Source organism: Zeus faber (genome assembly GCF_960531495.2).
Source record: "Zeus faber genome assembly, chromosome: 16".
NCBI lineage: Eukaryota > Metazoa > Chordata > Actinopteri > Zeiformes > Zeidae > Zeus > Zeus faber.
The window spans coordinates 16,765,182-16,777,681 of NC_137202.1; the positions used below are offsets into that span (position 1 = coordinate 16,765,182).

A 12,500-nucleotide genomic window follows, 5' to 3' on the forward strand; every position below is an offset into this window, starting at 1 on the left:
CCTTTTCTCCAGCATTTGGCACAGTAACACAATTCAAAACAGATAAACAAAGTTAAGGTAATTTAGTTAATTGTTTAGTCAAGATTTGGTAGATTAGTTTAGTAGTAGTGGTTTAGTCAAGTTAATATAAAGTATATGTTATGCTTTCCTTGAAATTGCCCATGCAAATGTACTTTGTAGGGTATACATTTTTCTTTACGACAAACAACGACAGCCATGAACACGCTAGTTCGCATCTTATTCCAAAAGGATTTTAGGTTACGTTTTAGAAGGTTACGTTGGTCTTCTTGACACGCTGTACACACATCATCCTTGACTGTAGGTCACTGGCTCATTCATTCCACCGGGCTATATGATTTGTAGACTAAACAGAAAAAATATGGCCTCCCACTGAGAATAGTAGCGGCTGAGACAGCTGCTGCTGCTGTTCTCAGGCTACACGATGCATACTACCTTAAACTGACGATGCAGACTACCATAAACTGACGATGCAGACTACCTTAAACTGACGATGCAGACTACCTTAAACTGACGATGCATACTACCTTAAACTGACGATGCAGACTACCTTAAACTGACGATGCAGACTACCTTAAACTGACAATGCAGACTACCTTAAACTGACGATGCATACTACCTTAAACTGACGATGCAGACTACATTAAACTGACGATGCATACTACCTTAAACTGACGATGCATACTACCTTAAACTGACGATGCATACTACCTTAAACTGACGATGCATACTACCTTAAACTGACGATGCATACTACCTTAAACTGACGATGCATACTACCTTAAACTGATGATGCATACTACCTTAAACTGACGATGCATACTACCTTAAACTGACGATGCATACTACCTTAAACTGACGATGCATACTACCTTAAACTGACGATGCATACTACCTTAAACTGACGATGCATACTACCTTAAACTGACGATGCATACTACCTTAAACTGATGATGCATACTACCTTAAACTGATGATGCGTTAGCTGTTCAGTTGGTCATCCTCGTCTCTTAGGCTCATAGATTAAATGAGTAATCAGCCGGTTAACTTTTGAGCAGGGGTGTTTCGCACATTGTTTTCGCAGCATAGCAGTTGTCATTCAAGGTCACTCTCCCACTAAGTCCTCGCCATAGCAACACATAATCACAGCTCAAAGTGGTAACTGAGCCTCGACCAACCAAAAATAACTAAAGGAGGCGGTGTGTCTGTGTCTGTGCGTTTCATTCGCAGAACGTATTTGCAATGAAGAGCGGCATAAAGTGTGTCTACAGATGTGGCCTGCAGTCGCTCTCCAGGGGTTAAACGGGGGAGTTATTTTCGGCGCCGCTCTCATCGTCGTCGTATGGTTATTATGAGGAAGCCAGAGGCCTGAGTGGCTGTCTCACCACCAGCATTGACTTGGGCCGACAGGCCTTCTGACTTGCTGTAGAGAGCGAGGTTTCTCTCCGCTTTGGATTGATTGTCAGTCGTGATTCTACTGCTCGTACTGCTGCTGCGCAGCCTCGGCCCTAACCCCGTCAAATATCGCAGGTCCCTGGTTCAACCACCTAGAACCCATAGGTCAACTGATACGGACCTCTGGGTGGATGTCTGGAAGAGCAAGGCCGTGACTGAAACATAAGAGGGACTGTGTAATAAAAAAAACCTTCTTACTTTGCCCATTTGTCTAGCTTCTAATATTACAGCTCCCATTGGAATTACTGGATACTGTTCAGTTTCGAGTTGCTTCGGCAACAAGCCGAAGCAACTCAGCCATGAAGAGACAGGTAAATTGAAATAACTTTAACAACGTTAGGCGAGAGGCGGGGGTGTGTGTTTTGCAGAGATAAAGTAGACGTGATTGTGTTTTTCGTTTCGGCGAACAGTCTTTCGGAGCTATCGATAGGCGGCGCCCTGGGGCGAGGGGGGTGGTGGTGGGGGGCGTCCAGCCCCACCTGCCCACTTTTTTTTTTTTTTTTTTTTTTATTAACTCCCGGCCCCTCTTTAGCCCCGGGGTCCTGCTGTTACAGCACTATAGCAGATAGATAACGCCGGAGAACAAAAGAATGAGCCTCCCTAATGCTTGGTTTTCTCCCATCTCGTCACGTAATAGGTGACCTGTCCATCTGGACCACAGTAGGCTGGAACCCGTGTCCCTTCTGCCGCTCTTTTCCCGAGTGTGGCTGTGACCAACATTACTCATTGAATTACCCCCCCTGACTCCGCTTTTTTTTTGACTATATTGAACATTCAGGTGTACGTGCGGCACCTCCCGTCGCGTTTTTAATGAGCATTGTCAGACGACCGTGGAGCTCCTTTGGTAATAACCCCAAAAACACAATTGTCACCAGTCACCTGGCGGCAAGCGGTTTAGCCGTGAGAACAAAGGTCACGTAACCATCGGGTCACCGTGGTCGTCAGCTCCGCGTAGAGTCTGGTTTTTGGGGCCTGGACTGAGATGGGGAAGGGGTGGCGACGTATAGAATAGAGCCTAGAGGATGCAGTCGGAACACTGACGTCCTCTTTATATGGGGCTGAACAACGGGAACACCATGGCCGCGTGGACTCAACACGTCTGACATTTGTGATAGAAGGTGTTAAGTGCTTCGTGTGTTGGGGGGTGGTGTTAGGCGTGTGTCGGATATGATGGTGCCAAAGAGGAAGCGTGTTCCTCCGTTTCTTTGTTTGTCAAAGTAGGAACTGCTCATCATTTCCCTCCTCTGCCGAGCTCTGTGCAGGTTCATAATCCGCACGCTTTTTTTTTTTTTTTTTCAGCAGGAGGGAAGTCCGCAGTGCCATACCCAGGAGAGGTGTGTGTGTGTGTGTGTGTGTGTGTGTGTGTGTGTGTGTGTGTGTGTGTGTGTGTGTGTGTGTGTGTGTGTGTGTGTGTGTGTGTGTGTGTGTGTGTGTGTGTGAGATTTACCAGGATGGGGAGAATAAACCCGTCTCCATGGTTGCTATGGTAACTAACTGTGTCTGCAGAATGGGTGTGATTTTGGCTTTCAGGGTTCAGACAGCATGTATGCACGCACGCACGCACGCACGTACACTGCTGCAGTACAATTAGCCCCCTGTCAAAGCCATGGCTGCAGAGGAATTTGGACTTGGGTGGGGAAGTGTGTGTGTGTGTGTGTGTGTGTGTGTGTGTGTGTGTGTGTGTGTGTGTGTGTGTGTGTGTGTGTGTGTGAGAACGATAACATCACAGCCTTGCAGCCAACACCTATTGGTGGAATTATTTTATTTTTCTCTTTATTCCATCATCAGAGAAAGATTGTGTGTGTGTGTGTGTGTGTGTGTGTGTGTGTGTGTGTGAGTCTGTCAGTATGAAGCTTATTCCAGCTCCTGCTGTGAGTCTTGAACGCTGCTCTGTCTATCAGTAGAGTATACCATTATTCTATTTTCAGCAGACCCACTGTTGGGATGTTGGAGGTTTTTGGGGGAAATGTGTTTTTTGTGTATCTTAAATATATTTTACCCTAATCCCTCGAAGGAACCAAATGTTGAACTGCTTAAGTGGAGAATGCTTTATAGGATTAAAACTCCCAAAATTGATCTTTCAGGGAAATCTTTATATCCACGAGTGCATCGTGGGCGTGGGAGATCACGGCCGAAGAGTTTTTGGCGGACAGTGATATACAGTGGATAAAAATACTAAAATGTGCATAATCAGCGAGCGCCAGTGCAGGCGCCACGGCCAAAATGGGCGGCGCCACGTCATAATTGGAGAAGCCTCTCATCTTCCTCAAGGGGCCCGTGTGTTTGCTGAAAACCTAGTCGTTATAATATTAGAACCTTATCGGATTATGAGCTGAACATTTAAAGCAGTATGCTCATCATATTGCACGGACATACATAAAAAAATACTAATGACACTGTTTTATTCTGATTCCTTAGAGCATCTTGCACTTGTATCTGGTAGAATTTAGAAACAGGAGCTCACACACTTAAATTCGAGGTTGCTCCAACGGTCATTGTATGCTTTGTTCGTTTCTAGCCTTTCATGCAAGGCGCTTTGGACTTGCGTCTGCTAAAATAATGCATAAAAAAAAAAAGTAAATATAAACTCATTTAATAGGTAGTGCAGTATTTGCTCTGCTGGGAGAGCCTGCAGAGAGGTAGCATTTTCAAATGGAAAAGTATGACCCAAACTAAACTGCTAAATACATGTTGTCATCAAGAGAATTCCACATTGGACAAGCTTTCCTTAAATGATTGACACCTGATTCTCTGTCTCATATCGTTTATTGTCGCTATGGGGGTGGAAGACGAGCTGCTCTTGAGGAGCCCGGAGGCCGTGCTATAATCAATAATGCAACAATATTGGAGCTGGCTGAAGGGGGCGGTGGGGGAAGGGGGCTGGAGGAGGAGGGGACCCGTGTGAATCAGACCTGCGTGCCTGGAGTGTGAAGTGGTGGAATGAAAGCGCCATCTCTGTCCTTTTGCTCTCAACCTCTCCCTCTTCCTTTGCCCTTTTATGCCACAGATCTTCTATCTTCCTTTATTTTTTTTCTTTCTTGCCAATCTCTTCACTTGCTTTGTTATGTCACCTCGGCCTCTTGCCTGGCTTCAGCTGCAGAATCTCATTCCTCTCTGTGTATATATCATTCTTCCTCTCTCTCTATTACCCAGTTATTCGTGGTGTGTGTGTGTGTGTGTGTGTGTGTGTGTGTGTGTGTGTGTGTGTGTGTGTGTGTGTGTGTGTGTGTGTGTGTGTGTGTGTGTGTGTGTGTGTGTGTGTGTGTGTGTGTGTGTGTGTGTTTTGTGTGTGTGTGTTTTGTGTGAGTTTTACTTTGTAACAGAGTAAAGTGAAGAGTGGCATAGTAACTGAGCCAGAGGCGTTTCTATTGTGACAGAGCTTCAGTGAGTTGGAGAAAGCTTGAAAGCGGGTGTGTGTGTGTGTGCGCGCGCGCGCGTGTGTGTGTGTGTGTGTACGCGTTTACTGTTCACAGCACATCACAAATGACATGCATGGTGTGCTCGCTATTTTCTCATCCGCAGTGTCCATAATGTTTTATTTATGAGCGCTAAGCCTCAGCCTGATAATCCAACCTCCATATTGGGCTACTGTACCTTCCATTTGTTATTTGCCTTTAATCCTGTAGCACAGCCTACTACACATGCTCCAAGTTTAATTTGGTATGCACGGCACAAAGATTATAATTAGTTTACTATATACACCTTATGCACATACTTATACTATGTACCATAGACTTAGTGTACTCTATATATATATTTATTAAATTGTTCCATAGCCTAAAATTATTCCATAGCGTACTTTGTTTAATCTCTTTCACTGTGACGAGTGCCATGTACTTCATAATTGACCAATAAATGGACCTCCTTAAATGTTGTGAATTTCAAACTGTAACTGCACTGTCGTGTGCCCTGTGTATCCTACCCCCTCAGGGAGCAAACTGTGACCATGTTAAATTTGCTTGTCCAGCACTTTCCAGTTTGCACCACTGCTGCAAACGCTAAAGCTGTTCTCTTTCCGCAGTTGGACACTCAAAATGAAGTCTGACACAAGCACTTTTTAATATCACATGATTGCACAAAGTGTGGAATGAGGAGCGAACAAGCTCTAAAAACTGATTTTATACACGGGGGCCAAAATTGGTGTCGGGCCTGTGTGTCTGTGATTTGGTGCTCAGGTCAAACTGCACTTCATGTAAGATGATATGATGGCTCTGCGGTGGGGCTCGGGCTGTTGGTGCAAACAAAAGAAACATAGCGGCTTTGCTGCGGGAGCTCATACTGCCAGATGGAAGGAAAAAGGCCGGAACTGAATAGCAAAAAAAAATAAAAAATTTGAAACAAAATCGAAGACAAAATCCCGTTCCTTTTGGAGATGGATCAACGCAATTGCACAATAAATCCTGTGCATTAAAGAAGGTTAGCCTTTTCGATAGCTGCGCCCATGAACCAATGAGGTGATCATTGTGTTTGGTTGCCATCAGAAAAAGCTGACGGACAGGCCAAAAACAGAGTACCATAGCTGATGTTTTTGAGCACCGCCTGTCATGTATTGTTTGCACAGCAAACATATGCTTCACATAGAAGGGCCAGGTGTGTGTGTGTGTGTGTGTGTGTGTGTGTGTGTGTGTGTGTGTGTGTGTGTGTGTGTGTGTGTGTGTGTGTGTGTGTGTGTGTGTGTGTGTGTGTGTGTGTGTGTGTGTGTGTGTGTGTGTGCCACACGTGCATCGTATGTGTGGACGGCAGGCATTGGTTAGAATCGGGACAGGTGTTTGTAACGGGGGAAGTCAGGGAAAGTGTGTGTGTGTGCATGTGTTCCCCACAACCACACAGTCACAGTTGGGTATTTTCCCTTATTCAGCGTTCTCCGTCGGACTATTTTCGTCGTCAGCATCACCATCTGTCATCATTACTGTCGCCACAAAATTTGAGCATCAGTCTGGCCTCCAGTGTCCGCAAGTCCTTTTCATTACGCTGGCTTTCGTTTTCTGGCTCGGACGTGTAAAAAGAGCATCTAACCCTCCGAGTGGGCGGCCGGTCCGAACATCTAACAGGCTCATGTAGAATTTTGGGCTTCCGACTGTATTGTGTAGAGGGCTCCTACAGTATATCCACTGACGGTAAAACATCAGAGATTTCCTTCCGGTAACCGTAATTATCCTCACTCTGACCCTACATTGGGCTTTGTTATTTATGCTTTGTTATTTACGCTGCTGCATGCACATGTTTCAAGATTCAAGAGGTTTATTTGTCACACACACATACATACATATATATATATATATATGTATGTATGTATGTATGTATGTATGTGTATATGCTTTCATACATACTGTATATGCAGTGAAATGTCTTTGCAACGCACCCATAGATTATGCACAATAGTAACTAAACCGAACATAGAAGCTAACCTATTCCTACCTAGCAACTAACTGAAACCAACTGATTCCTAAAATCTAATGCAGTTAGTGAATAGAATAATATAGAATAAAATAAGACTCAAACAGGTAATATAAAGTGGGCGTACGAAATAGAAGGGAATAGAGTTATGTATATGGGATAGGCTATTTGCATGTACAGATATGTGCAATAAAGTGCATGTGAATAAAGTGAGTATGGAGATATACAGTACAGTATACAACAGTATGACACAGCAATACAGTAACACCAAACAGAACAGCAATGCAGCGCAGTATGCAGTAACCCAGAACAGTGATACAGGATGCAAATCTTAAAATCTTCTTGTACACGCAGTGCAAGTGATTTTTTTTTTTTGGGGTTGTTTTTTTTGTCAGACTGTTGTATTTACCAGTCCGTCAGAACAATTGTCCAACTCGGTGCTTGATGTCAGAGGCTAGCGGTCATCCATGTATCTGTTACCCCACGCTACCGGAGGTGCTTGGTCTCCGCCAGAGCAAGCGGCTGACAAAGGCTCCGCCCGCACTAGAAGGGTAGAGTATCCTGCCATCTCATGGTAAGGCTCAAATTCCACTTATTGGATCGAACAAATCAGAGTGTACAGCTCAGGAACTCCAAGACAAAGAAAACGGGAAGCTGGATGATGAAACCATGAGTAAACACCGCCTTTACACAATTCGAACCCGATCTGGACTGTTCTCAAGAAAAACCTGCCGCTAGCTGGCTGACCAGGCTCGATAGCCCAGTTAATCTGTTTAAAATGCAAATGGAAACTGCTGAAAGACTCCACGCTGTGTTTCCTGTTCTGCTTTGATGAGGTCATGCAATAATGCATAAAGGCCAGATGGTTACGGTAGAAGGGGGAGGCGCCTTCGGAATCTGCCGCGCAACTCTACGTTTCTTGATATCAGCGTGAACTTGCATCGACTGGGCAAGCGTCTGGTAGTTGTTTAACACATTTTAAGTTTTGAAACATTAATGCAATGTTTCCTAATGCGAGTGTGTTTGCAGTGAACAGTAGCACCCGAAAATGAGTGTTGTTGGTCCTTATGCTTAAAAGTGTGAATGTCCTTCATCTAGGCCGCGTGGGTGTGTAAGTATGGTTGGGAGGTGGTTATTGGGGGCATTTGTCGGTTTTAAAACTGCAAGCTATGGTTCTATGTTGTTTTTTTTTTTGTGATTGACGTGTAAACGGAACGCATTGAGGCAAACGGCCGCAAAATGCCATTTTTATACAGTACATACGGTAAACACCACTGCATCGCTGCACCACACACACACACATATACAGTATACACACACACACACACACACACACACGGTGGTTGGTTGATATCACCTGTCACAAGACCGCAGCCTGTCTACTGTAGAAGACTTGTACAGGTAATATTTCCTCCCTCTGGCTCCCCTGAGTGCGCTCTACCTTTGTAGTCTGCACATTTCCAGCCCACGCCGCAGCATCGCGCGGTGCCTGGTCTGCAGGGCCCTGCCGCCCACTTACATTGTCTGTGTGTGAGGATGGCGTTACAGCCTTTAAAGCCCTATCTCGCCTACGGAGTCGTAGCCTTTGGAAGCAGCCCAGGGCATTTTAATGGTTTTATCCCCTATGTTTCCTATTAACTTATTAACCTGTTTTGTTCGGTTCCTTGAGACATTGATTGTTTGTCTTCCGTGGACCTGTGTCTTTCGTGGAACGGCGACAGATTGCGTTTCTCCCCGGTCGTCAACAGAACGCACTTAAATTGCGTCTTGTCATGTTGGCCTTTCGCTGTAGCCTTGTGACATCTGTCTTTTGTTTTTGTGTTTGTGTAACAGGAGAGCCTGCAGCAGCTGGTGATGATGCCTCTGCCCAACGTGCTGGTGCTCGGCCGCAACCCTCTCTGCGGTAGGTTCTCCAACCAATGGAGTTTGTACAAAATGGTTTTAAATCAGGTTGTTTTTTGTTTTTTTTAACAATACATCTGAAGCCGTAGAACAAACACACCTTTATCCCTTGTATAAATATGGTTTCACTGCGGGAGTTGATAGCTGACAAGTCTGGGTGCGTGCATCTCCCATTCCCGAGGTGAGAACAAGCTGTTTCATGAAGCCTCTTCATTTGTATGCAGCAGTAGGCCTGTGGCAATGCTGTCTTTTACGTTGCAATTGGAGTTTTCCTCCGTTTGAAAATTGCATCTCTGCCACATCTACAACGGATTTCGGTCCTCATGCCGTTATGAGCGCCACTTGTGCTGTGCATAAAATGTTCCAGTAACAATGTAGGAATTTAGCGGGAGCATAAAAGGAAAACATGATATTGATTTGAGTATTAAAAAAATAAATAAACAATCTGACGCTATAAGGAGTTTCTTTCTAGGAAAATGAAATGTATCCAATGCCTGAATATTTACACAAATATTGATCCAATGAGACAAAGTCAGAAATACTTACAGTCGTGAAATAGTCGTGAAATATTTTTTTTTTATGTAGCGGTACGTATTTTAAATATACTGGTCTGGTATGTGTGATAGTAATTCCCTTTATCTTTCATACACATATAGAAACCATATTTGTCTCCGCTGCACAAACCTTGAAAATATTGTGACCCTAAGTGTTCGATTAATTTAGGCATTTAAGACATTTTAAACCGCTTAGACTTACCGGCCCACAGGGCCCAACTGTGTTATTTGATACCTTTTGATATTTAATACCAATTAGGAGGATGTGAAGTGTTTCAACTTTATGAAAAAATCATGTCGGGAGCCCTGACCAGCTTGACCCTCGGGAGCCCCGAAATTGTTATCTGATATCCTGGTGTGAACTTAAAGCTGGCAATACTCCACTAAAAGCCACAGTTTACTAAGATGGAGAGAGCACCACAGCCTGGCAACCCCATCGCATTTAAGTAAGGATTTATATGTAATGGCTTAAATGCTTTGGGAGTCCAGTTATCGTTTTTTTATCAATACTGCAAGACACCCTTTTTCACCCTCCGCATTTGCTGGCAAGGCATTTACTGGGATTACTTTGGGGGGGAAAAAAAGATGGACCTGAATTTAGGTTGTGTGCTTCCAATGCAGTCAGTGTTGTGAGGATGTTTTGACTTCACCAAGCCGCCTGGCAGAGCCAAAAGCAGAAGGGGAAGTGATGTATGTGAGATAATAAAGCAGGCTGGACATGACAAACACAGAAAGAACTCGTCCAAAAACAAACACTGGTGACTGTGTCCCCAAACCCCTTTTTCAGCACACCTGTACAAATTGGGCAGCTGAAGTTGAACAACTTGAACTCTTCCCCCCCAGCTGATGCAACCAACCTTGCAACCCCCCCCACCCTCCCCCGCTTTTTAGTAAACGTATCTTTTTGCCCAAAAAATTCAATTTTGTCATGTTTAGACTTCGGACTTTAGACAGCTGTTCCAGTGTCTAGCAAGCAGCGAGACATTTTCTAAAATGTCCATCCCTGACCGTTCACTATCTAAATTACTATGACAAGACTATGTTCAGATGAGGCTTGGGTGATCGTGCAAAATTCCAATCCGCGATCGCTGGGGTTCACGCTGGCATGGAATGTAATGTAATGTGGCAACTGCCGTCTTCCCGTTCCAGAAGTACAGGATTTATTATTTACAAGTAAAGTATTAAAACATCCAGTTTTTATGAAATTAAGTCCCATAGCAACGGAAAGGAACAGGGAGACCTGCGTCCCGACAGTGGGGATTCGGTTTTTTTCTGGAACAGTACGGAGTAAGGACTTGGACAGGCCCTTAGCTAAGTTGTGTTTAAAAAATGTTGTTTCCTACATGTAGGAAACAAACGGAAATACATAGATCTAAAATAAAAAGGCTGCGCGCACCGCTGTCTGGAGGAGAAACAAAAACAACTCTGCTCCAGTTCTCTGAGTTTGATTTACATTTTTCGTTTTTCATTTTCCATACAAGTGAGAAATTAAGGAAACAAAATAAATGGAAATCTTTCTCTATGAGATTATATTATATTTTACTAGATTATAATCACAAGATTTGCATATTGAGCGGCAGGTATCTGGGGAGGAGAGGGGTGCCTTTTTATCAGGCACACTTTGTTTATTTATTTATTTTTAATGAAAGGGCGCCGAAGTCATGGATTGTCTGGGCAAGATAAACTCATGAGGAACTCCTCATGAACCCCGGCCCACCTGCGGTGTGCGCGGTAGGGGAGGAGGAAGAGGAAGTGAGACCCGATCACCAGTGGTAGTTCGACAGCTCTTAGCGGAGAGCCTCTTCCCCCCTATCCCCCTCTCTACTCCAGTTTCAGAACATGGTAAACTGCGCTTACACTGTTTAAATTCTGATGGATAAAAAAAAAATAATAATAATTTAAACGTCATCAATTTCAATCACGATCGATGCAGTCAATCGCCGATAGACGATTACATCGTAAATCGGCCCAAGCCCGGTTCAGATCGTATACCGAGCTTCAACCAGGGTATACAAAGTGCAAGTCTCCTCCGCTTTAGACCACAGCCGGAGCAAGAAGCAGACGGGATGCAGACAGTAAAGCATTATGCAGCATTCCTTGGGGTTCATTTTGCCCTGTAACCCCCAGCTAGTTAGATAGAGACAGCTAGAAACAGTCGACCAGTCAGCCAGAGCCCTCCTATCTGAAGACTACCAGCTGAAAGTCATTGGCCATGTGGCTTTTATTATACTGTGTGTGTGTGTGTGTGTGTGTGTGTGTGTGTGTGTGTGTGTGTGTGTGTGTGTGTGTGTGTGTGTGTGTGTGTGTGTGTGTGTGTGTGTGTGTGTGTGTGTGTTCGTGTTGGGGGAAGGTAGAGTTAACCACGCAACACACAGCAGTTCCCCAAGGCTCTGATTAAACCTAGTCTGCTTAGAGCACGCATACCTATGCACACACACACACACAGTGCAACAAGGCCATTTCTATACCGTACACAAATACAGTATATCCCACATACACACACAGGTCAGTGTGGTTGACCTACACCCATATCTGCCTGTAGTTATACTTTCATCAGACACAAAAACAAGGACAGACACACACCAGACATGCCTCCTTTGTTCAATGTTCCGTGTGCCTGTAGCAATACAGAGACGTTTTGGGTTGAATGTTTTGGTCATTGAAGTCTGAACATTGTTACTCTGTTCTGATGACTGACCTTATGTTTCTTAAAAAAAAAAAAATGTTTTTAAACTTGTGCTGTCAGCATGCTGGGCGAGTATTTGTGCTATTGCATCTAGGACAGAGTTAGCCTGCAAGTGGAGTTCAGCTTCTCAACCTTCAATGAAACTCTTTATTTATTCTTCAATCGTCAATAACTCTTCCTGTGGCCGACCTGGAGGATGACAGGAGCACAGTTGGTTGTTGTACGGAACTGCCCCTCTTTGGAGAACTATTTACCATGTTTGGGTCTATAAACAACTGATCACTACTCCCGGAGGGGGAGAATCACCACGGGTGAGACAAATAAACATAGAACCGAACAGCAACATGTACATGGAAAAACAGTGTTAATTAGGTCCAGGAAAACAGGAACAGCAATTGGGAACGTTGCCTCTTCCTGTCATAGTTATGGCAGTAAATGAGGAAGAAAAGGAGAGGGATGCAACCAGGAGGGTGCTGGGGTGCATTCAA

General features: G+C 44.3%; 1 protein-coding gene across 1 annotated transcript in view; it reads left to right on the forward strand.

The window, feature by feature from the left end:
* ccdc88ab (coiled-coil domain containing 88Ab) overlaps window positions 1-12,500 on the forward strand; it is a gene marked incomplete at both ends in the record, with an annotated part of 67,115 nt that overhangs the window by 18,244 nt on the left and 36,371 nt on the right. Inside the window, one exon of the mRNA XM_080016769.1 lies at window positions 8,704-8,773. Coding sequence (XP_079872895.1) covers window positions 8,704-8,773 — 70 coding nt within the window. The remainder of the gene's footprint in view (window positions 1-8,703; window positions 8,774-12,500) is intronic.